The following is a 26109-nucleotide window of genomic DNA, read 5'->3' on the forward strand; positions in this document are numbered from 1 at the left end:
ACTATCCAACTCTACCTAAAGTTATATGAATGTTCTGAGACTATCTGCATTAATTATATGACTAAAGCTAGGCTGAACCATTGGCCTCAAAGAAGGCAACTGTTCATATAGAAGTCAGTGTTAGAAATGATGAGAACCTACAAATTATTTCTACTTTATTTTGAGGATGCTTCAAGAAGAAAATATTACACTTTTATGATGAGAAGATACTGGACCTTCAGAAGTGCAGTAGAGATTCCCAGAAGCACTACTGCACTCTGCCGAATATACAGCCATGTCACTCATCTCCCTCTCTTCAGGATTGGTATTTTTCCACTTGTGGGAGGGGGTTTTCATAACAAGACACCTGCTTTATGCATATTTTATAGAGGCAAATAAGCACCTACTGTATGTACCTTTAGGAAATAGTCTTATACAATGACCCCCCTCCCCTCCAGTAATACCCAAATTTCCACCTGCTCTAAAGGGAAGGGGAAGGGATTTTTGGATTTAGCTCCTGCCTTTTTTAGTAGTAGTTCAAGGCAAGTCACGGGTGCAGTAGGTACTTCCTTGTCTCTAGAGGGTTTACAGTCTCGGCCTGGGAAAATGGCTTGCCCAAGATCACAAGGAGCCACAGTGGGATTTGAACTGGGCTCCCCTGGTTCTCAGCCCACTGCTCTAACCATTAAACTACTCCTCCCAAAGGTGTAAAATCTATGTGATTACACATTTTATAAAATATATTCATAACCACAACTCTGCCCCCGTTCCAGCCAAACTATGCCCCCCAGAAGAGCTTATATGCTGTCCATGTACAAGTATGCTCTTGTTGGTATGCATATACACACATGCATTGCTAAATACACTTATATTCCAAAAGAAGGTGGTTTACAAAGTTCCAGCAAACCTTTTCTGTTCTTAGTACTTGAAAATTTTGCATGTATGTGTGATATAAAAACAAACTGAAAAAAAGTGGACATCCCTTTCTTCTTGCTATCACTCTGGTGAATTACCTTTTTTTTTTTAATGGAACTGTTTGTAGCTTGTAAATAATATTCCTGCACCAGGTTGAATATTTATTACTGCTTTGCAGCCAGAGGCCATGCAAGAACCCAACAACCAGCAGCCCTGTGTTTGGAAGTGGTTCCTAGTACCTCTGCATTCACTTTGCTTCTGCTGGTTTGTTAGTTTCAGCCCTTGTATGTAGCATCCTGTAACAGATTTTCAAGAGACCTTTACTTGCATCCTATCCTGGTTGGGTTAGTGTGTTCCCATTTTGCATTACTGCCTGGAAGGCAAAGCTGGACGTGTTGAACAATTTGTGTTCTTGGTGTTGTTGTTTGCTATATTTAATAATTTTTTGTATGTTTTTTGTTTGTTTGTTTATCTTTTTGACTTTTTAAGTTGTATAGCACCAATGAGAAAAATAAAATTATTTGAAATCAGACTATTCTATTTATTTGTGGTATGGGGATTTGTGAAAACCTTTTCCCTCATCCATGGAAATTAAATAGGTATGAGATACGAGGAATGGGAATGACTGTATTACTTCTCCCAGGTTTCAACCCACCTCAGTGTGAAGATGTCTCCACAAGAGTCATTATTTGAAGTATCACCTGTGGCTTCCTTTTACCAAGCTGCGGGGAAAAAGGGCCCTGTGGTAGTGGCAGGGGCCATTTTTCCCACGCATCAGAGCCCTTTTTTACCGTAGCAGGTAAAAAGCCACCCCCCCCCCCCCCCGCCACATGGCCACGCGATAACTCTTACCACGTGGCCATGTGGCGGGGAGCACTTACTGCCACCCACTGAGGTGGCAGTAAGGGTTCCCGCAGTAAAAGATTACTGCTGCACTAACCATTTCCTGGGTTTTTATTTTTTCCCCAGAAATGGGGTGCACTTGACCCAACATGGCTGCCAGTGGTAGTCCCAGAATAGCGCGGTTTAAACCCCTGTTGGGCTTACCACTGCTTCGTAAAAAGGCCCCCTCGGTTTCTTTTTCCCACCATCCGTGAACAGAAATCATTCCCGTACACTATGCCCAGAAGCACTTTACCTTTCTTACCTACAAGACATATGGAGGGGCATAATCGAACGGCGCCGGCCATCTCTATGGGCGGCCATCTCTGGGGCCGGCTCCGCAAGTGGGTGGAGCGAACCGTATTTTCAAAAAAGATGGCCGACCATCTTTTTCTTCGCTAATACGGTTGGGCCCAATCAAATGTCAGAGATGGCCAGCATCGGTTTTCGCAGATAATGGAAACTAATGCCGGCAATCTCAAACCCGCAGAAATAATGACAGCTCGGAGCAGGTGTTCATATACTTCTGCCAAGCTGTAGATAATTCAAGGACTTACATTTACAAAATCAAAATCAGTTCAAAAAAGGGGAGGGGAAGAAAAAGCTAGGATGCTTTGCAAGAAAAATCCTGTAAGGTTTTCTTCTCCCAGTGCCCAGATAGTATACAGCCACAACTGATGTTGAACATGCTTCCAAACAGAACAAGGAAAAAGGTTGGCAAGGAGCAACAGTACAACTAGGGGATAAATGAAATTTGAAATATGAAGAGAATGTCCAGATATCTGAAGGTATTGCAATTCTTTAAAATGTAAATTTGTGATCAGAAACAAAAAAGGAAACAAAGTTCACAGTTCTGCTTGTCCGACATTGCTGCATGGATGTCCAACCGCCACCTGAAACTGAACATGTCCAAGACCGAGCTTATAGTCTTTCCACCAAAGCCCACCTCTCCTCTTCCTCCTCTCTCGATCTCAGTTGATAACACCTTCATCCTCCCCGTCTCATCTGCCCGCAACCTTGGAGTCATCTTCGACTCCTCCCTCTCATTCTCTGCGCATATCCAGCAGACAGCCAAGACCTGTCGCGTCTTCCTCTTTAACATCAGCAAAATTCGCCCTTTCCTCTCTGAACACACCACCCGAACTCTCATCCACGCCCTCATTACCTCTCGCCTTGACTACTGCAACCTTCTCACTGGCCTCCCACTTAGCCATCTATCCCCACTTCATTCAGAACTCTGCTGCTCGTCTTATATTCCGCCTGAACCGAAACACTCATATTACCCCCCTCCTCAGGTCGTTTCACTGGCTTCCGATCAAATACCGCATTCAGTTCAAGCTTCTCCTTCTCACCTACAAATGCACTCAGTCTGCAGTACCTCATTACCTCTCCACCCTCATCTCCCCTTACGTTCCCGCCCGAAACCTCCGCTCACAGGACAAATCCCTCCTCTCAGTACCCTTCTCCACCACCGCCAACTCCAGGCTCCGCCCATTCTGCCTCGCCTCACCCTATGCGTGGAATCAACTTCCTGTGGCCCTACGCCAAGCCCCCTCCCTACCCATCTTCAAATCCTTGCTCAAAGCCCACCTCTTCAATGTTGCCTTTGGCACCTAACCTTAGACTGCTCCAATTTGACTGCCACTACTTGATTGTCTGTACATTTGTCCATTAGATTGTAAGCTCTTCGAGCAGGGACTGTCCTTCTATGTTATATTGTACAGCGCTGCGTAACCCTAGTAGCGCTCTAGAAATGTCAAATAGTAGTAGTAGTAGTTCTAATAAGAGATTAGATTGACATACCTGTGTGATGTTTGCTTTCAACCGGGAACTCTCAAACAAGCAGTGTTGTACATCTAGCTAAAGCTGGTGCCGGCACTTTGTCCTCCTCCTCCCCTCTCTGGCGTTCTAGGCATGCGCTGAAGAGCTGTGCTTGACGCAAAACTCTTCAGCGCAGGTGCCATCTTTCCCCTAACTTTGAAACAGCTCACTGTTGACAGCGTGTCCAAATTTCCATGTTACTAGCGCAGAGCAGTAGGGAGCTGTGTTGCAGTGTTGTTGTGGCGGTATTTTTCTGGCGCCAGAGTTTTGAGCATCTGGGCACTGTATAAAATAGTGCCTACTGGGGATATTTCTCTACAGGTTACCTAACATTAGGTGCCAGGATGATGCACACTAATTCCCCAAATTCTATTTAATTACATAACAAGCCAATTAGTGCCAATAATTGGATTTTAACAAGCAATTATTGGCACTAATTAAATGTTATGCACATAAATTTACGTGCAGGATCTATAAATTTTACGAGCAGCCCAAAAAAGGGGGAGAGGAAATGGGAGGGTCATGGGTGTTTCAGGGTGGATGGGGGGGGGGGGGGTTGTTTTTGAGTTAACGTGCATAATTATAGAATATAGAGACTCCATGCGTAAATTTAGGTGCAGGCATTTGCACGCTTTTATTGCTGCAAATAATGGCGCCTAAACTTACGCACAAGCCCTGGGCATAAGCGCTATTCTATAAACCATGCCTAACTTTAAGTGCGGTTTATAGAATAGAGCTTTTTTTGGCGCCATATATAGAATCTAGCCCTAAGCATTGAATTCTACATCAGCAATTATGTGCATAATTGCCATTAGAGAATACTAACGTAAGTCCGCAGTTGTGCACCTAACTTTAGGCGTGAGCACTTATGCTAGCTCAATGACTGGTGTAAATGCTCACATCTAACTACTTAGCAAAAAAATAAGAATAGGTTTATATTTTTATATCTGGAATTTCTATTTATTACTATGGTGCTTCTATCATGCTCATATAAACGTTACCAAACATATCCTTATATACATACAAATTATTTTCCACAATACAATGGTTGATGTGTAGGCAACTAAATATTATTAATGATAATAATAATAAGTATTTTGTCCTTTATAGCCTACATAATCCATATCTTCTTCAAATAGTATAAACCATTGTCTCATATTCAAGAGTTCATGTGGTAAAAAGAAATCACAAATCCCGTTATGCCGTGTTATTTCAGTTCGTATATGTCCTTCATTTACCAAATACAATGGAAATTTTTGGTCAAACTGTAAATAATATCCACAAGCTTTTTCCAACCAGCAATCTGTATACAAAAGAGTTCTTGCAGCTCTACACAGTGCTGTGCTTCGCCGTTGGCGTCCTCAGGCGTTGTTTATAAATCGCTGTGATTCAGCGACATACCAACACGATTCATCCGCTATTTGTATTCTCAATAACGGTAGCTGTAAATACAACACAATCATAATCCCATTTGTACCATTTCACATACATGAGCTTATCTATTAACTTCTCATCTTCAAGTCTACTTACAATTATACGATATTCATCTTTATTCTCACTGACACAATCCCTTAGACAGGAAACCCTTCTGGTAGAGTCATCCTTGTCTACATCTGATCAATGAGAGACATTAACACATGCGCAACAGGAGCTTGCCAAGCTTTTAAATGGTTTTATGAGAGGCAAACCTCTCATCAAGCTTATTCAATAATGCAATACAAATCACCTGTCACTGATTTAGTTAACCTGATGTCACTCATTGTCAAATTACTTCTGCCCACTCAACATCTTTGTTCAACCCGTATGGATAAAAAGTTTTCCAGGAAAAAATGATTTGCAATTTCTGACTCTTCCCCCCATATCGATCTTAATTAAAATAGAAAATTTAAGATCATTAAGAGGGGCATAATCGAATGAAAACGTCTATCTCCATGGGCGTTTATCTCCGAGAACGGGTCCGTGAAGGGGCGGACCGAACCGTATTTTCGCAAAACATAGACGTCCATGTTTTATTCAACAATGTGTGAGCTGGGCGTTTTTGTTTTTCAGCGATAATGGAAAATGAAAGTGCCCAGCTCAAAAACGAATAAATCCAAGGCATTTGTTCGTGGGAGGGGCCAGGATTCGTAGTGCACTGGTCCCCCTCAGATGCCAGGACACCAACCGGGCACCCTAGGGGGCACTTTTACAAAAACAAAGAAAAGGTAAAAGAGCTCCCAGGTGCATAGCACCCTTCCCTTGTGTGTTGAGCCCCCCAAATCCCCCTCAAAACTCACCGCCCACAAGTCTACACCATTACTATAGCCCTAAGGGGTGAAGGGGGGCACCTACATGTGGGTACAGTGGGTTTGGGGGGGTTGGACGACTAATAAGCATTAAGCAGCACAATTGTAACAGGTGGGGGGGATGGGCCTGGGTCCACCTGCCTTAAGTCCACTGCACCCCCTAACAACTCCTCCAGTGACCTGCATACTGCTGCCAGGGAGGTGGGTATGACATTTGAGGGTGAAAATAAAAAGTTGTGAAACATCATTTTTTGTGGTGGGAGGGGGTTAGTGACCACTGGGGGAGTCAGGGGAGGTCATCCCCGATTCCCTCCAGTGGTCATCTGGTCATTTAGGGCACTTTTTGGGGCCTTATTCGTGAAAAAACAGGGTCCAGGAAAAGTGTCCTAAATTCTAGCTAAAAACGCATACTTTTTTCCCATTATCGGTGAAATGCGCCCATCTCTGTTCGGCAGATAACCACGCCCCAGTTCCGCCTTCGCCACACCTCTGACACGCCCCCATCAACTTTGTCCGCATCCGCGACGGAGTGCAGTTGAAAAGTCCAAAAATCGGCTTCCGATTATACCGCTTTATTCGTTTTTGTGAGATAAACGTCCATCTCCCGATTTAAGTCGGAACTTGGGCGTTTTTCTCGTTCGATTATAAGCAGGTAAGTGTATGATTAATGTCCTTCCAGTGTTGTACCAATGGCGCTTCTACATTTCCCCTCCTGATGTTACTTAAATGTTCACCTACTCTGATTTTCAATTTCCTCTTAGTTTGCCCAACATACCATAGTTTACAGGGGCACACTATTACATAAATTACCCCTTCAGTGTTGCAATCTCCTGAGCATCTTAATTGAAATGATTTATTCATTTCTTGATTGTAAATTGTATCCCCTGCCATTACCTGACTGCAATAACAGCATTTTAAACAAGGCTTAAATCCATGCTCTGAGATTGGCTCAGCTTTGATTTGTTTAACAGACATCAATTCACCTAAATTCCTATTTCTAGGATATGCAAAAGTGGGCTGTTCTTTAAACATCGGATGAATTTGTAAAATGTTCCAGTGATGCATTATTGCTTTACGTAACTGCATGGTATGTATTGAATACGGTAAAACACATACTAGATCTTCATGATCTTCTGATTTTTTAGGTTCTTGTAATAACCAATTTCGGCTGACATTTTGTGCTCTTTTATAAGCTTGTTTAATTACTTAGGGTAATTCCTCTGTGCAAATCGTTGTTTCATAATATCAGCATGGAATTGGAAATTGTGTTTCTCTGAACATAATCTTTTAACCCTAAGAAACTGCCCTGTAGGTATGCTTTCCCTTAGATGTTTCGGATGATAACTGGCAAAATGCAACAATGAATTCCTATCTGTTTGTTTCCTGTAAAGTGATGTTTGAAATTTCCCCTCATGTAGATATAGAGATATATCTAAAAATTTAATTGTTTGTACATCACTTTCCATATTAAATGTGATATTTTGATCACACTTATTGATGTAATCTAGGAATTCTATCAACTGCAAATTTGTACCCATCTATATAAGTAAAACATCGTCAATGAAACGTTTCCAACTCAGAATGTATTTGGCATATGTGTTGATTCTCATATCCTGCCATATAAAGGCAGGCTATGGTGTAGCCCCCATAGGCACACCTTTTACTTGTAAATAAAATGTCTCATCATATTTAAATATGTTATCAATGCTGACGCTGACATATCCTTAATCAATTGTTTATGAGGTATGGTTAATGAAGTTCGTTCAATGTAATTTGCTACTACTGCTTTGGCTCCCTGTTGGGGTATGTTGGTATATAGAGCGTTAACATCTAGGGACGCTAAAATTACTGGGGAGTCTTGTGGAATTTGAATCTGATCTAATATACCTATCAGATGTGTTGAATCGCGTATATATGACTTAATTTGTGGAACAAATTCTTATAGATGGTAATTTATATATTGATTATATCGTAAAGGAAGTCACCTCTTATTTCAATGTTAACGACAATCTAGTATATTGAGGAGATCAAAATACTAACTACATATACTCAATTGACGTACATTCAAAACACATTATTCATGTAAAGAGGAAAGGCCTCAAGAAGCCCCCGGCTATGTATTTCTATAGCTCGCGGGGGCTGGGCTGCTTCATCATTGGCCAAAACCTCTAAACTGTAATCTGTAAACCACAGTTTCTGTTCGTTTTTTCTTTTTTTTTTTTTTTTTTTTTAGTTTTTTCTAGATGTAAATGATCCAAATCAAAACTTGAAAAAATATTCTAAAGACTCATGAAACTAAAAGCTACTTAGCTTATTCAGGATCTGGTCCTCATTATACCGAAGCTTTATCAACGCTGATCGCAACCACGACCAACGGTGGCCAACGTTTTGTCACCTGCTTCAGGGTCGTGAAGTCCGCGTTGATCTCCGTTCACAGCATTTCAATTTAAACGGACCAACCAATTTATATATTTATATATTGAGACAGTGGTTCAAATAATGATCTGATCCCTGAGACTACTGGACGTCCTGGGGGTTGAGTAGAAGACTTATGTATTTTTGGAATAAAGTATATGATTGGGGTCCTTGCATTGTCTCTATATAAATACTTTGCTTCCTTAGGGGAAATAATAGTAACTGCAAGGGCCTGGGTTATCAATGAAGAGGAAATGATGTCAGAAGGCGAGGGAACGAACTCACAAAGGGAAGGCTAGAGACGGGCAGGGCTTTCAATGACGCGGCCGGATGGAGGTAATAAGATTTAACCCCCCCCCCCCAGGGCGGCGCAGGCAAACGAGGGCAGTGGTGGGAGGTGAGGTAAACGGGGTAAGCATGGCTTGTGGCGCCCTCCTGCCATGCTTACCTCGTTTACCAGAGCTGGCTCACCCTGCAGAACAACCGGCTCGCAGATGTTAAAAAAATTTAACAACCAGCTCTTGCGAGCCAGCTCCAGCACACCACTGGTTCCACCCCACCATATCCAGGGATTTGTCTGAAACGGAGGAGTCTCCAAACCTTCATCTTGTTTTAGCAGGGGTTTGAGAACTTGGCTGGAGGGTTTTCAGAAGTTTCCTAGGTCTCTGCTGCATTGCATTGTAGTCTGTTGAAGGCTTCAGCAGAAACTTATGTAAGGTGAGACATGCAAGTGTCAGAATGCTGAATGCTAGAAAAGTACAAGGCAATTTTCAGGATAAGTGTATCTAACTGTACAGTTCAAACGACCAACTCAGCCATTCATCTTTGCCAATAAGAAAACCACATTTTGAGTCACAACTTCTCTTGTAAAATGCTGAAATCCTTGGAAAGAATTCTGCGGCTGAGCTGCCCTTGTCCATTTACCTACCAAAAAATCCTCTTTAGTGCTTCCCAGATACTTCACTCATGGTCTGTTAGTAATGGTGATACTTCCGATGCAGTGCTTGGGGGGGTCGTTGTTGGCATCTGCCACTCTATATCCATTTTCTGCCGGTTTTTAAGTTTAAAGTAACGATAACTAAAAAAGAACAAAACAAAAATTGAAAGTTGATGAGAAAGAGAGGCCCATGCAGACTTTCCTGACCTTTTTTGCACTTGTCTTATGTACTTAGCTGTAACTCTTGGCTCACAGAGATGGAAGAGCAGGAGAGGCAGATACAATACAATACAATCATTTGTATTCCGCTAGGTACCATAAAGTTCACTGCAGTTCACAATTCAATGGACTAGGATAAAGTGCTACGGAGCAAACCAGCAACACAGAGCCACACAATAGGCTCAGAAACAGGCTGTAACAGAGGTTGTTGATCCCTGATCAATCTCACAGAAGTTCAATGGAGAACCAGAATGCTTTTTATTATGTTTTACTGATACTTTTCATTAGGACTCTTATCAAATATTCCTATTCGATTTGATTCTTCTGAATAGTGATTTAAATTTGAATACGAATAATCAGGGGCTCTTCTGTGCTAAATAAACACTAGATCTCTTCTGATTTCACGTTGCTTCTTTTATTGTTATGTTAAAGTTCAATGCCCATTATTCATATTTGGCCAAATAATATTTGTCATTTATTCATATTTGGCCGAATAGTAAAATATGCTATTCAGTACAGCTCTACTTTTCACATTGAAATTTTGAATATTGTATCTTAATTGTGTTAATTTTCTGGAAGCTTTTAAAGTATTATTTCACAGAAAAGGTGCTGGAAGCGTGGAATGGCCTCCTGGTGGAGATTGTGGAGTCGAGAACTGTGTCAGAATTAAAAAAAAAGGCATGAGATAAGCACATGGGATCACATAGGAAAAGGAAGAGTTAGGGGTTACAGAGGATGGGCAGACTGGATGGGCCATTTGGCCTTTATCTGCTGTCATGTTTCTGTTTCTAACCTGTCTTGAGCTTCACTTATCTCTACTATAATAAAACGCATCTCCAACGTTCTGAAGCTGACTCCGTGGCTTCAGTGAAGGGTTTGTAAGATTGTCAGTCTGTCACATCTCTCTCTGCCCCGCCCTCATGTCAAAACGTGATGACGTCGAGGGCGGGCCCGGGCCCCACCCTCGCGTCAAAACATTATGACGCGGGGCGAGGCACAGAAAGATGTGGCACATGAATGATACGAACCCTTCACTGAAGCCACGGAGTCAGCTTCAGAACATTGCAGGTGCGTTTTATTATAGTAGAAATAATAATATAACTGAGCGCTTCTTCTTTTTGTAGCGCCGGCCCTGCTGCTCATCAGGAAAAGCAGCAGTGGCCGGCAATGGGAGCTGGGGCTGGTGGGCCTGAATGGGAGAGGGAAAATGGATGGCAGGATGGGGAGAAAGAGGAAAAATGGAAGGATAGGGAGAGAAAGAGGGAAAACAGATGGGAGGATGGCAGAGAAAGAGGAAAAATGGAAGGATGGGGAGAGAAAGAGGGAAAACAGATGGGAGGATGGCAGAGAAAGAGGGAAAATGGAAGGATGGGGAGAGAAAGAGGGAAAACAGATGGCAGGATGGGAAGAAAGAGGGAAAATGGAAGGATGGGGAGAGAAAGAGGGAAAACAGATGGGAGGATGGCAGAAAAAGAGGGAAAATGGAAGGATGGGGAGAGAAAGAGGGAAAACAGATGGCAGGATGGGGAGAAAGAGGGAAAATGGAAGGATGGGGAGAGAAAGAAGGAAAATGGAAGGATGTGGAGAGAAAGGGAAAACAGATGGGAGGATGGCAGAGAAAGAGGGAAAACGGAGGATGGGGAGAGAAAGAGGGAAAACAGATGGGAGGATGGCAGAGAAAGAGGGGAGATGGATGAAAGGATGCAGAGAAAAAGGGGAGAGTGGAAGGATGTGGAGAGAGAAGGGACACTGAACAGAAAAGGGTAGAGAGATAGACACTGGTTAGAAGGAGGGAGAGAGACAGATGGAAGGATCAGGAGAGAGGGTAGATGGGTGGAAGGATGGGGAGAGAAAGAGGGAAGACGCTGGATGGAAGGGTAGGGAGAAAGGTGACACTGGATGGAAGGATGCAGAAAGAAAGAGGGGAGACTATTGGAAGGATGGGGAGAGAGAGGGGAGACACTGGAAGGATGGGGAGAGAGAGGGGAGACACTGGAAGGATGGGGGAGTAGTGAAAGATTGGAGAATAAGAGGAAGGGGCATGGGGAGAACAAGGGTGAGAAAAAGATGAAAAGCCATAAGTAGATGAAGGAAATTAAAGAATGGATAGTAAGAATGAATTAAATCTGGACACAGAGAGAGGCAGAAAAATATTGAAGAAAGCAAAGAAAAAGGAGAGAAAAATGACAAATGGCCAGGAAACCCTGGCAGAAGAGTCAAGCGAAAACGAAGGAAAGCAGAATCTAGAGACTGGGAGCAACACAATGAGAAAAAGTAAATGGCCATACAACAAAGGTAAAGAAAATAATTTTATTTTTAATTTAGGATAAAGTAATATGGTGTAAATAAAGTTTCAGAGACCAATACTTCCTTCCTTAGGTCAGGAGAGGATACCGTAACAGCATTATACTGACCTGAGGCAGGAGGTTTTGGCCTCTGAAAGCTCACTGAAAAGGGTGTTAAGGCTATTAAATAAATTGTCTGAAATCTGATGCACTGAAAAGCAGCACTTTACCCTGTGTGACAAATGCATCTGAGTGTGACTACATTTTGCTGGTGGGGGGGGGGGGGGGGGGGGGGGGGGGGGTAGAGAGAAAATTTTGTGCCCACCCACTTTGGGTTCAGGCCCACCCAAAATTGGCAGTCTGGCTACGCCACTGTCACACACACTCTCAAACACACTCACTCTCTCACAGACACACTCTCTCTCACACAGACACACTCGCACCCAGTCTCACTCTTTCTCTCTGCCACACATACACACTCGCACATTCACTCTCTCTCTCAAACACACACACTCTCTCAAACATACACACTCCAAGGAAAACCTTGCTAGCGCCCATTTCATTTGTGTCAGAAATGGGCCTTTTTTTACTAGTTTTAAATAACAAGTGGAAAGCAGCAGAGGGCATCCCTCTCGTGTGAGTAGTTACAGCTCGTAATAGAGGAGTGGAGGTAGCAATAAATGAGCAGACTGGAAGGTCAAGCAGTCTTTTCCTGCTATCATCTACTAGAGCAGGAGTAACAGGTCACTTTTAGCCCTTCATGTGCAGAGTTCAAGTAACCTGCATCAACAAATCATTTAGGACCCAATATTCAAAATGATTTAAACAGTCAGGAGAAGCTCCTGGCTGTTTAATTTGCCTGTCTGGGGATAACCGGGTATTTTCAGCAGCACTTAACCGGATGGTAATGTTGAAAATGCCCGATTAGCACCCAAGCCAAAACCAGCTATTTTGGGGGCATTCCGGGGGTGGAGTCAGCAATTAACTGGTTAAGTGTGATATTCGGCACTTATCCAGTTAAACTTGACTACATAAAAGGCCTAGATTGGCCGCTGTCGGAGACAGGATGCTGGGCTTGATGGACCCTTGGTCTTTTCCCGGTATGGCGGTGATTATGGTTCTTTATAAGCTGGGTAAGTGCCAAATATTGCACTTAACCAGATATGAGTTGGCCAGTTCCGTAGACCTGTAAATTCAATGCCAGAGCCCAGACATTTACAGGTATAATGCCGGCGGTAGTCAGCCAAATGCTGATCACCACCAGCTGAATATCAGGCCCTTACACTTTACAGTATATCACTGGGGGACTCGTGCCCTCACATTTTATAACTTATCAAAAGTGAGCGTGTAGTTTACAAAATGCTAGCATTTATGCATGTCAGAGATATGTAAGTGCTATTCGCTGTTCTATAAAATACACACCTAAACTGTTTAGCATGTAACTGGAAGGGGGCATATATATGGACAGAGCATTGGTGGCCACAACCAAAAACAGAAAGAAAAGAACCCACAAAAGGTCCAAAACAAAAGTGAAACAGTGGGAACAAAAAACCCCCACAATGGTGTGCAATCACATAAAAACTCCTTTATTCAATTAGTCCAGGATCCAACACGGGCCTTGTTTCGGCCAGAAGGCCTGCATCAGGGATCAAAACGTCTATAGAGGCGATGTCCTATACACAGGAGGGAGCCGCTGTGAAGTCTATTATGGACCGAGGAGTTGCTCTACTGGAAACTAAAGGAAATGTGGATCTCAAGAATAAATGTCCTTCACACGTAATCCTAGTGAAAGAGCCACACTGGCAGCAAACTCAACTGCAGTTAGTTTCCAGTAGCGCAACTCATCAGTCTATAATAGACTCCACAGCGGCTCCCTCCTGTGTATAGGATATCGCTTCTAAAGACGTTTGGATCCCTGATGCGAGCCTTCTGGCTGAAACAAGGTGCATGTTGGATCCTGGACTAAGGGGTCCTTTTACTAAGCTGCAGTAAAAGGGGGCCTGCGCTAGCTTCAGCGCATGTTTTTGGCGCACGCTAAGGCCCCTTTTACCGCAGTGAGTAAATGTCTGTAGGTTTAAAAAAAAAAAAGAAATGGTCGTGCGGTAAGTGAACTATTTACCACATGGCCATTTCAGGGGGCAGCCCTTACTGCCACCCATTGAGGTGGCGGTAAGGGCGCCTACGCTAACCCAGTGATAACCGATTACTGCCGGGTAAGCACTGGTACTACAAAAATTGAAAATATTTTTGTAGAGCCGGAAATGGCGCATGCTGTGGTGGGATCTACCTCCAGGCTCCTGCGGTAGCCTTGCGGTAGTTCTGCATTGGCGTGCGGCAACCCATTGCTGCATGCCAACCCTTTAGTAAAAGGGCCCCTAAATGAATAAAGGAGCTTTTATGTGATTACAAACAATTGTGTGTGTGTGTGTGGGGGGGGGGGGGGGTTTGTTTCCACTGTTTGACTTTGTTCAGAGCATGGGTAGGGTAGGCCATAAGCATGTTGCCAAGCAACTGAATACTATCAGTTGCACACATTGTACAGCCCACTTAGATGCGACAACTAACACCAGCCATCATCTGTCATAAATGGAGATGCCTAAACTTTGGCACGCCAACATGCTTTATGCTAGTATTCTATAATGGCGTGGGCATGTGTACGTGCCATTAGAGAACTAGCGCTAAGCGCACTCCATTGTGGCACCTATGTCTTGGTGCCAAGTTATAGAACTGTCCCCACAGCTTGAACTGAGTCAAAATGAACTGGTCCTCAGAGAAATAAATGGGTCAATATTGAAACCCCAGGGTCAGATTTTCTTTTAAACAGCAGCTGCAACATTTAAAAATATTCACGGAGATTTAGCACTAATCAGTATCAGGACAGCAGTGCTGAATATTTGGGCAGGCCGCCGATCCAAGTTATCTGGATAACCATGATATAAAACATCACTATCTAGATCGCTATTCGGATGACTCAGTGAGAACGATTTTTCTGAATATTGAAACTGTCCAGGTATTTTCCAGTGCTGCCCTCGCTCCGTCTCTGCACCAACCCGGTGCTATCCAGAGAGCAGTGGAGCACTCTATGATTTTCAGTGCTACTATTGGCCCCCAACAGGAGAACCTGTCTAGGTAACCAGTACTGGTAATCAGTAAGGGGAGAATTCAATAAACAGTGCCCAAAGTTAGACACTGGCAACTAGCGCTCACATTTACCTGCACAGAATGATCAGAGGGCTCTCGTACGGCAAACAATGGATGCGCCAGAGATTACAGCAGAGCTCATTTAAATGAGCTCATTGGTATTCCCCCTTCATGATCAGAGAACTGCATTCTGATGCTCCTGTGCTCCTACCGCCTTAACCCTACGCTAGCTCGGAGCTAGCATTAGGGTTAAGGGGAAAGCCTCCCCCCTGCTCTGGCAAGTCGTGGAGCATCCTTTATAGAATACTAGCTTAGCGCATGTTTCACACCTAACTTTGGGTGTGAACATTTCGCCTGCCAAAGGCTGGTGTAAATATTCACGCCCGTTAGCAGTTGGGCGTGCAAAGGCAAGTATTCTACATCACACCTAATTTCTGGGAAGGCCCCAGACCCAGCCATGCCCTTCCCTTGGCCACACCTCCTTTGGAGTCACACGCTATGAAATTTAAGCATGAGTGTTATAGAATAGGGCGTAGGGCAGATCTGCACATAACTCCTAATTACTGCCAATTAAGTGCTTGTTAACTCCAATAATTATCACCTAATTAGTCTGCATACAAATCTGTGAATTGTGCCCATAATCACACACCCAACTCTGGGTGACCTATACAGAATTGGGGGGTAAATACTTTTGAATATTGGTCACACAGTGAGTAGCTGAAAGTCACAGACTGCATGTCCATGGTAGAAAAGATCTTTGTAAACCTAGGGTGAGGGGGCAACCCTAATAAAGGAAAAATATAAAATTATTTTTAACAATCTAGTCTTAAAATTTTGCTTTATAAATGCTAGCAATAAAGACACAAATGGAGATCAGCCGGTAATGCTCTTCTGCCAGTCATGCCAGATCAGTGATCCAAAACCTTTTGGAAGTTTTACCTTTCCTACTTTGCAGCTGGAGAGGAAGCTGGTGGAAGCCACTGGCCCTTGCCTACTACTTTTCTTTATATATAACAGGTACTGCTTCATTAGGGCCCCTTTTACAAAGGTGAGCAAGCATGCGCTAACCTTGTAGATGCCCATAGGATATTAAAGGTATCTATATGGTTAGCACGAGCTAGCGCACCTTTGTAAAAGATCTCCTTAAAGTAAAAAAAAAAAACAACAACACATACACATACCCAGCTTCTTGCAGTACAGCACGCTGCAGAGTAGAAAATAAACTCAGTATCTTAATAAAAAGACAGTTGCCAGTTGATATTCAACCCACGGCAGTCAGCTGCTGCTAGAGGTCACGGCCCCCACTTTGAAGCAGCCTCGAGTGGGCATTATTCTTGCTCATTTATCACTGGACCACCAGGGATTCATCAAGGTAGGCCTGGGGGGTGCTGGTGGGGCCCTGACCTATCCTGCTCTATGTTCGGGGGAGGGGGGGGAAGTCAGAGCCACTACCCAGAAAGTAACCAGGCACTGGTTGGTTACCTTGCTGCTTAAAGTTAGGACAGCCTTTTTTTCTGTCCTAACTTTATACGGGTTCCTAGCCAGTTAGCAGACTTAATATCGCAGCAAATTAGCTACGTGGGCACTTCACCCAAACTCACACCTTGCCTAACCTCACTGGTTAAGAGTTGGCCTTTACAATGGCGCTGTCTGGTTAAGTGCTACAGAATATTGCTGCTTAGCAGCAGCCAAGCAATGTAAATGGCAAAGAGCTTCTCCTGCCCATTTAAATCGCTTTGAATATCTACACCTTGGTTTTCCATAAGCCTGAAGATTAAAAACAGGCAGAAGGCATGTACGTACCAAAATGTGAGCCCTACTACTGTTCCCAAAAGGAATAGAAAGAAAAGAAGCAGCATTAGGGTGGCCAAGATGATCAGCGATGTTTGATTCTTCTTCACGAAGAAGTACATCCACATAATAGGCTTTAATAGCTCAGGATTTACGTCTTTGTTGAGTGATTCACGTGTACTGGCATCTTGGCTCTCTATATCCAAGCCATCATCTTCTTCTGCCATCTCTTCTGGAATGAGTTCTAAGGCCTTTGCTATAGATGAGGTCTCTGTCCTCTTCCTATCAGGCAGGTGTTCAGAGACGGTTAGAGTATCTATTAATTTATTAAAAGAAAGGTTGCCATTAGAAATAATGTGAATTTATGATTTACTCAAACTGATACAACTCTTGCTGGAGTTGTTTTAAAACTAGAATGTTTCTAGTAGGGAGCTGGTTTCTGTCTGCAGCTCTTTACAGGAAGGCGAAATGTTGATTTGTGTTCTTTGAGATAAACACAGATGAATCTGAAAATGAACTACATTGTCACTGTACAAACCCCTACTAGAGGAAACTAACTGCACTGGAATTTGGGTTCACTACGTACTAAAATGGATTAAGAAATGGGCTTAGTATGTTTTAACACAGGACTTTCCCATACACTAAACCTTTTCTTTATTTTTGCAGGTCTCGCGCTAATTTTTCCATTAGCACGAAAACCTGCAAAAATATTAATGCAGGAGCACTTATCATCGCCTATTTAGGATTTGCTAAGTGATCCTGTGTATCATCTGCATTATGCAGTTAGCACATCCTAATGCAAACAGGATAGCTGGATAACACTTCCACATTCAGGACACGCCCCCTCCACAAAAAAATAACTAGAGCGCACTGACAGGCAAATTATCGTAAACACTTTAATGCATTTTGTGGTAAGCCTTTTTTTCCTACATTAAGTGCACGTCAGCATTTAACACATTTTAGTAAAAGGGCCCCTAAATACAGGTTCTTCTGATGAACTGCTTTCTAAACATGTGCTGTTTTATAGAAAGAGTAATTTACTTATTTTAAAAAAGATTTATAACCCACCCATCACAAATCAATTAACCTAATGAAGGTGCACTGTAGAACAGAATACATGGAAAGGATATGAAATCCTATATAATAATTCTGACCTTCAACGTTCTAATGTGCCTGGGACCGTGGCTCCCTCGGAGGTGGTCTGCTAGGCAGTTTAGAATGCACTGACGTCAGTGATGTCACTGACAGCTGATTCCAAGGCAAGGGGAGGAGTACTACTCCTCCCCCTGCCTGGGAAACAGCTGTCAGTACCCCCCCCCCCCCCCCGGCGCAACACCCAAGCCCCTGCCCTGCTAAACCACGAGCCAGGCAAGGGGAGGAGTACCCCCCTCGACGCATCACCCAAGACCCTCCCCCCGGCGCATCACCAAAGCCCCTACCCCCCCCTTGGGCACATCAACTCCCTCGCCACCCGCAGCTGCCAATACTAACGCCGTCCGGTCGCTGCTGCTTCTCCTGTGGAGCAGCAGCGGCTGGTACAAAAAGAAAAAAGCCAAAAAAAGATTTTTAACTTGAAACGCGGCTCCGTAGACAGCCATCTGGCATTGGCTGTTGTCACTGCAGCCGCTCCTCCTCTCCCCTCCATGTCACTGCCCCTGCAGGAAGACCCCGGAGGAGCGCAGCGACGTCAGAGGGGAGAGGAGGAGCGGCTGCAGAGATGACAGCCAATGCCAGATGGCTGTCTACGGAGCCGTGTTTCAGGTTTAAAATCTTTTTTTGGCTTTTTTCTTTTTGTACCGGCCGCTGCTGCTCAACAGGAGACGCAGCAGCGGCCGAACAGCGTTAGTATTGGCGGCTCCGGGTGGCAAGGGGGTTGATGTGCCTAAGGGGGGGTAGGGGCTTGGGTGATGCGCTGGGGGGGGGGGGTAGGGGTTTGGGTGATGCACTGAGGGGGGAGGGGAGGGTGCAGGGGGGAGCAGGGAGAGAGGAGGGCCGCTGCACATGCATGGCTGCAGAGGCAGAGGAGGGTTGGTGGGGAGGGGGTCCTAAGACCAGATGGGTGGTTGCAGGGGGGCAGGGGAGACAGGAAGGACGCTCCAGGGGGGGGATTACCTTGCTAGCGCCTGTTTCATTGCCTACCGAAATGGGCCTTTTATAGTATTAAAATAATACTATAGAATGTTTTATTAAAAGCTTTGATATGTACTAATAAAGTTTGCATTAAATATGTAGGTGAACTACTCTCTGGGTTAGAGATAGGATGCTGGACTTGATGGACCTTTGATCTAATGCAGTGTTTTATGTGTTGTATTAACTGGTTTAGTGGAGAAGTAGCTTAGTAGCTCGAACACTGGGTTTGACATCCAGGAGTGCCTAGTTCAAATCCCACTGTAGCTCCTTGTGATCATGGGCAAGTCTCTTAACCTTCCATTGCCTCAGATACAAAATGATTTTGTGAGCCCTCCAGGAACAGGGAATATTTAGTATACCAAATAGGTGAGAGGAAAATCCAAATAAAGATTTATATAGAAACTAGCCGTTAAGCCCGTTAAAACAGGCGAGATTTGTGTTTTGCAAAATGTAATAATTCTCACCTCCATCCATCCATGTCCAGCAAACCTCCTCTCTCCCCTGCCCTCCCCTCCCCTGATCCTTGTCCACCAACCATCCTCTCTCCCCTGCCCTCCCCCCATATCCAGCAACCCTCCTCTTTCCCTTGGCCTCCCCCCCCCGTCCACCAACCCTGCTCTCTCCCGGCCCTCCCCCCCCATGTCCAGCAGCCCTCCTCTCTCCCCTGCCCTCTCCTCCCTCAATCCATGTCCAGCAACCCTGCTCTCTCCCCTGCCCTCCCCCCATGTCCAGCAGCCCTCCTGTCTCCCCTGGCCTCACCCCATCCACCGACCCTCCCTCTCTCTCCTGCCCTCCTCCCATATCCAGCAACCCTCCTTCTTTCCCTTGGCCTCCCCCCCATTGCTCTCTCCCCTGCCCTCCCCCCATGTCCAGCAACCCTCCTCTCTCCCCCCTGCCCTCCCCCCATGTCCAGCTACCCTCCTTGCCGCTGCTCTCACCCCCCTCCGTGCCGGGCCCCCTGCACTGACATGAAAGTGTCTCTCACCTCCGTGTGGAAGCGCTGCAGGCAGCAGCAGATCACTCTGCTGCTGCCTGCAGCGCTTCCACATGGAGGTGAGAGGCGCTGTCATGTCAGTGCAGGGAGCCCGGCACGTAGGGGGGCGGGAGCAGCGGCGACGTCGGGGATGGGGGGGTGGAGGTTGGTGCACCGGCGATGTTGCTTCGTCTCCAGGCTCCAGCGGCAGCATCCGTTTCCCTCTCTGTTCCGCCCTCTGACGTCATCACATCTTGACACGAGGGCGGGACAGAGAGGGAAGTCTCTATTACGCATTTGCGGGTGAGTCGGTCACTTGTCATTTATATGTTTGATACATTCCAGTCAAGATTTATTTGGATTTAGCTCAGGATCTTTTATGCTCAAGGTCAGTTACATTCTGATAGAGTAGATATTTCCCTGTCTCCAGAGGGAAGCTTCTACTAGGGGCAATGGAGGGTTAAGGGCCCCTGTTACAAAGCGGTAATACACGTATCGCCACTTTGCTGCATCAATCAGGCCTGCCCCCAATGTGCACCATTTCTGGCATGCCTGATGGTTTTTAAACATTTTTTGCACTGGAGGCTTACCCATGGCACTGCCCGATTACTACAGGAGTAACGCGGGAACCCTTACTGCCTCCTAAAAAGGTGGCAGTAAGGGCTCCCCAGGAAATGGACACGTAGCAAGTGTTTCACTTACTACACAGTCAATTCCGCCCCCACCCAGAATTTCCTATTTCCAGGTGGTGGTAAAATGGGGCCTGGGTGCAAGGCAAACTCATGTGCCGATGCCACCACAGGGCCCCTTTTACCACCATTGGTAAAAGGAGCCCTCAGTGACTTGCCCAAGGTCACAAGGAGCATTAACAGAATTTGAACACAGATTTCCTTGGCTGTTATCCTGCTGCTCTAACCATAAGGCTACTTCTCCACTCAGAGGATTTATGTTGGGGTACTTTCAAAGGAGAAATTAGGTCCTACCTGCTAATTTGCTTTCCTTTAGTCCCTCTGGACCAGCCCAGCAGAACTGATGGGTTGTGCATGCCTTTCAGCAGGTGGAGACTGAGAACATTGTTTTTTGAGAGCCAATAAGAGCCCTGCTCAGCCCCCTCAAGTCTCAGCATATCAGTAACAAAGCAGAAGAAAGAAAGACATCTGTGCTCCACTGGGTTATACAGCCACTCATACACGGAGAGCAAGAAACATGCTAGCAACTGACCAACGCAATAAAGTACACACAGGTAGCTCTGTGTATAAACAACCTGCTTAAAAGAGACTTTTTCCTTGTGTTCTCTGTTTTGTTTTTTATTTTTAAAGAAAGTACTAGAGTTCCCCCAAGGAGAAAGAACACTGAACAAACCTCACCAAACAACAACAAGCAGACTAAGGAGGATGCTGGGCCGGTCCGGAGGGACTAAAGGAAAGCAAATTAGCACGTAGGACTTAATTTCTCCTTCCTTAGTGTTCCTCCAGACCGGCCCAGCAGAACTGATGGGAAGTATCAAAGCAGCCCACTAAGGGTGGGACCCTATCAGCCCCGCCGTCAAAACTCGCTGTCTAAACATCGCATTGCGGTGCTCCTGAACACCCACATAGTAATGTTTAACAAAGGAATGCAAAAGAAGACCACGTAGCTGCCCTGCAAATATTTACCGGAGGTACTAAAGACTACTCCGCCCAGGACGCCGCCTGTCCTCTCATAGAATGAGCTCTAATGCCCTCTGGAATAGACCTTTTTTTCAGAATGTAAGCTGAGCTAATCGCTTCCTTAATCCACCTGGTCAAAGTTTTTTTTTAGATGGCCGCTGACCGAAGGCTCTCGGAGCTGTAGCTCTGGAGAACCCGATTAAAGCACGGTCGGAACGGGACTGTTTGACGGTCGAACCACCACGCCAAGGTCACCGTTGAGCTCAGGGCTCCCCCAGCGTACTTGGGGAGCCTCCCACCGAGTGGATCAGCGCTGCGGACTGCCCGAAACTGCCCGAAGCCCCCTCGCTGCCTCGCGGCCGCGGCATTGTCCTTGGATAAACCTGGCACTACCCGGATCCTGCATTGGTGGGAACGCCGAGCAGACAATTGCCCGACGCGGCTGCATCAGCCTCACCCGGTGGTCTCACCGATGACAGCGCTCCTGAGTACGCCGCGCATCCAAGAAGGCCGTTCAGACGGCTGCCTGGCATGCTCACAAGAGAACTGGAGAGAGAGGAACAGCGTGCAGGGAGAGGCAGCGCACGGAGAGACAGGAGAAAGCCGCGAGGAGCAGCCCGACGGCGGCCATGAGGTGTGGCGCGAGGACCGAACAGCTTCTGGCCGGAGCCGCGGCACTAAGCTGCTCACAGGAAGGAACAGGAAGGAAACCAAATTGGAAGGAATCCCTCAAGCCCTACTTCTAACCACCAATTTAGCTCCCAGACCCACGGAGAATTTGCACCCTGGGGTAGGACAACACTCAGAACTACAGGCTTATTTAGTAGAGCACAGCCGAGTGTGCTCGACTACCCAAGTTAAGCGCCCGAGCACGCCGCTTGTAGGTCCGTAGTTAACAAAACAACAACAATATCAGACTGGATTAACTCAGAAAACCTTGATCTTATCTTCATCAATGAAACTTGGATACACAATCAAAAGGACCCCATAATCCTTGAACTATGCCCTCCAGGTTACAAAATCACTCACTGGACCAGATTGGAAAAGAGAGGTGGAGGCATAGCACTAATTTACCGAGCACGATTCACTATCGAAACCATTGCCGAATCCATAACACCCCAACTAGAAATTGCTTCATTCAGAATCCAAAACAAATCCCGGATCGATCAACTGAACTGCGTCCTGTTTTACAGATCACCCGGTAACTGGAACAAAAGCCAGCCTATCATCACGGACTTCATGTCAAACACTTGTGTAAACAACTTCAATACACTAATACTAGGCGACATAAACCTTCACCTAGAAGACCCCAACTCCGCCAATGCATGGAATGCAAAGACTTCCTACAGTCCTGGGATCTCAAATGGCCTCACATGCAAGCAACCCACATCAAGGGGCACACACTGGACCTCTTGTCACACAAACTGTCCACAGATCATAACCTATTAATAACATACATCAAATGGTCAGAAACACCTTGGACCGACCACTACAAACTGAACCTATCCCTAAATTGGCGAAAGAAGGGATTAAATCATACACCAGAACAAACAACTTACACTACGAGAGGGCAAACAGATCCACAAGCATTCTGGCAACAGATATATGACAACGGATGGACAACACAAACTGATGCCATACATTATCTCAATCACTGGGAAGAATATCAAGAAGACAAAGCTCGATACCATGGTTCAATGATGAATTAAAAAAACTGAAAACACAATCCAGAAAACTTGAACGAGCATGGAAAAAAAATAAAAGATAAACATACACTCGATGCATGGAAACAAATACACAGAAAATACAAATATGCAATAAGACAAACCAAAAGGTCCTACTACAAAACTAAGTTAGGACCGGATAACAAAGATCTGAAGAAACTATTTCAACTCGTAAATAAGTTACTAGACACCACCCCTGTCACCACAACCAACACAGACATCCCACCCGCAGATAAACTAGCTACCTACTTTACTGGAAAAATAACAAAATTACGCAGCACTCTTCCTCATCACAACACCGACATCGAAAACTTCTTCGACGACCTGGACTTAATCCCGGGTAGATACCCAGCTGACCGTATCTGGTCAACATTTAATCTACTCACCACTGAATCAGTTACACAAGCGACTCATAGGTTCGCCAATACCCACTGCAAACTGGACATATGCCCCAGTCACCTACTTAAATCTGCCCCCGGCCACTTAATAGAAGACATCACATCCCACCTAAACTTCAGGCTACAACAAGGTTTCTTCCCCAAGGAATATGGTAACATCCTACTTACCACAATACCAAAAGACACTAAGAAAAACACAAACGATCTCACCAACTACTGCCCAGTTGCGTCCATCCCTCTAGTAATAAAACTGATGGAGAGCTTGGTGACCAAACAGCTTACGGAATACATGGACAAGTACTCAATATTACACGACTCACAATCTGGATTCCGCTCCCACCATAGTACTGAAACTGTCCTAGTCAATCTCCTGGCCGAATTCAAGCAGGAAATAGCCACAGGTAAAAGCATACTTCTCCTCCAATTCGACATGGTAAACCACAATATACTACTAAGACTCCTTGGCCACTTCGGGATTGATGGAAATGTACTTAATTGGATCAAGGGCTTTCTAACCACCAGAACATACCAAGTAAAATCAAATTCAAACATATCACCACCGTGGAAAGCAGCCTGTGGAGTACCTCAAGGATCACCATTATCACCAATACTCTTCAACATGATGATGATCCCACTGGCAAAGTCCTTATCCAATCAAAGCCTCAACCCGTTCATCTATGCAGATGATGTTACAATCTACATTCCCTTCAGACATGCCTTGACAGAAATAACCAATGAAATCAATGATGGCCTGAACATCATGGACTCTTGGGCAAACTCATTACAATTGAAACTGAACACTGAAAAAAACACACTGCCTCATCCTCTCATCTCAACATAACAAGTACAAACCCGCAACCATAAACACCCCAGGACCACACCCTCCCTACCTCAGACAGCTTAAAAATACTCAGCGTCACAATCGACCGCAACCTTACTCTCGAGAGCCAAGTAAACACCATAATAAAGAAAATGTTCTATTCAAACAAATAAAACCTTTCTTCCCAAGGGAAACTTTTCGAAACCTAATACAATCAATGGTCCTAAGCCATGCAGATTTCTGCAATGGAATCTATGCAGGATGTAAAGAACAACTCACAAAAAAACTCCAGACCGCCCAAAACACAGCAGCCAGACTGATATATGGTAAAACACAATTCGAAAGTGCTAAACCCCTTCGAGAAAAGCTGCACTGGCTCCCAATCAAAGAACAGATCATCTTCAAAATCTGCACTTTGGTCCACAAAATTATCTACGGAGTAGTCCCAGGATACATGACAGACCTCATACATCTACCAACCAGAAACAGAATCGGATCATCACGATCATACCTAAACCTACATTACCCAACTTGTAAAGGACTTAAATACAAAACAACTTATGCATCCAGCTTCACCTACATAAGCGCACAACTAAGGAATGGACTCCCAAAAGCTGTGAAAACAATCCATGACCACCTTAAACTTCAGGAAATCACTAAAAACCCACCTCTTAAAAAAGGCCTATCCCACTGATCCAACGTAAATTCCCACACCAAGTAACACAGCATAACCAATGATCATACTGGACAATTTACAATCTTCATTCCCTTGACCCTCATGATGCCTGATTCACACCTACCTCATTTGACCACAATATAACCTTGTATTTGTTATCAACCGAATTGGCAAACGCCTTTATGGTACCATGTAAGCCACATTGAGCCTGCAAATAGGTGGGAAAATGTGGGGTACAAATATAACAAATAAATAAATAAAAGTGGCCTTAGATGCCGCACAACCTCTACGACCACCGCTGAGCAGAACAAACAGGCGATCCGTTCGGCGAAATTCCTCGATGCACCCGACAGTCCTTCAATACATGACGAACATCTAGCTTGTGCAAAGATCTCTGCTCCTCCGACCTGTGGGAGTCCTCGAGGGTCAGCAAAAGCATAGACCGATTGACACGAAAGGCGGTCAAAACATTCAGCAAAAATGAGGGAACAGGCTTCAAGACAACGCGGTCTATCCTGAACTCCAAAAATGGCACCCTACAGGACAAAGCCTGCAATTCTGACACCCACCGTTTCGATGAAATTGCCACAAGCACTGCTGCCTTTAACATAAGATCCTTTATAGAAATCAATCCCAGCGGCTCAAATGGAGCGCGAACCAGAGAGGAGATTACCAGATTAAGATCCTACAAAGGACAATCAGGGCGACAAGGCAGCTGCAGAACGTGGACACCCTGGAGGAAATGAATGACATCCAAATGACTACTCAGGGGCTTGTCCTTCACTTACCCCCGAAAGGAAGTAAAAAATTGCCAGTTGAACCTTAAGAGAGGCCAAGGCCAAGCCTTTGGCCAAACCATCCTGCAGGAAGTCCAGGACTTGAGGCACAGAAGCCTGCAGAGGAGAAACTCCCCAATTGTTACACCAGGCCTCAAATATCTGCCAGATTCTGACATAAGCCAGCAAAGTAGAAAGACTACATGAACATAGCATCGTCCCTATCACCTTTCAATAGCCAAGCCATAAGACAAAACCGAGCTGAATTTAGCATGACTACCAGACCTTGGGAC

General features: G+C 45.0%; 1 protein-coding gene across 1 annotated transcript in view; it reads right to left on the reverse strand.

Annotated features, from left to right (window-relative positions):
• Window positions 1-4614: 4614 nt before the first annotated feature.
• The window catches only part of LOC115480794, a 33804-nt gene continuing 12309 nt past the window's right edge, over window positions 4615-26109 (reverse strand). The window contains exons 3-5 of the mRNA XM_030219700.1: window positions 16683-16986; window positions 9226-9375; window positions 4615-5039 (exon numbers count right to left, since the gene is read on the reverse strand). Coding sequence (XP_030075560.1) covers window positions 9258-9375; window positions 16683-16986 — 422 coding nt within the window. The 3' untranslated portion in view covers window positions 4615-5039; window positions 9226-9257. The remainder of the gene's footprint in view (window positions 5040-9225; window positions 9376-16682; window positions 16987-26109) is intronic.

Source organism: Microcaecilia unicolor, chromosome 11 (assembly GCF_901765095.1).
Source record: "Microcaecilia unicolor chromosome 11, aMicUni1.1, whole genome shotgun sequence".
Classification (NCBI taxonomy): domain Eukaryota; kingdom Metazoa; phylum Chordata; class Amphibia; order Gymnophiona; family Siphonopidae; genus Microcaecilia; species Microcaecilia unicolor.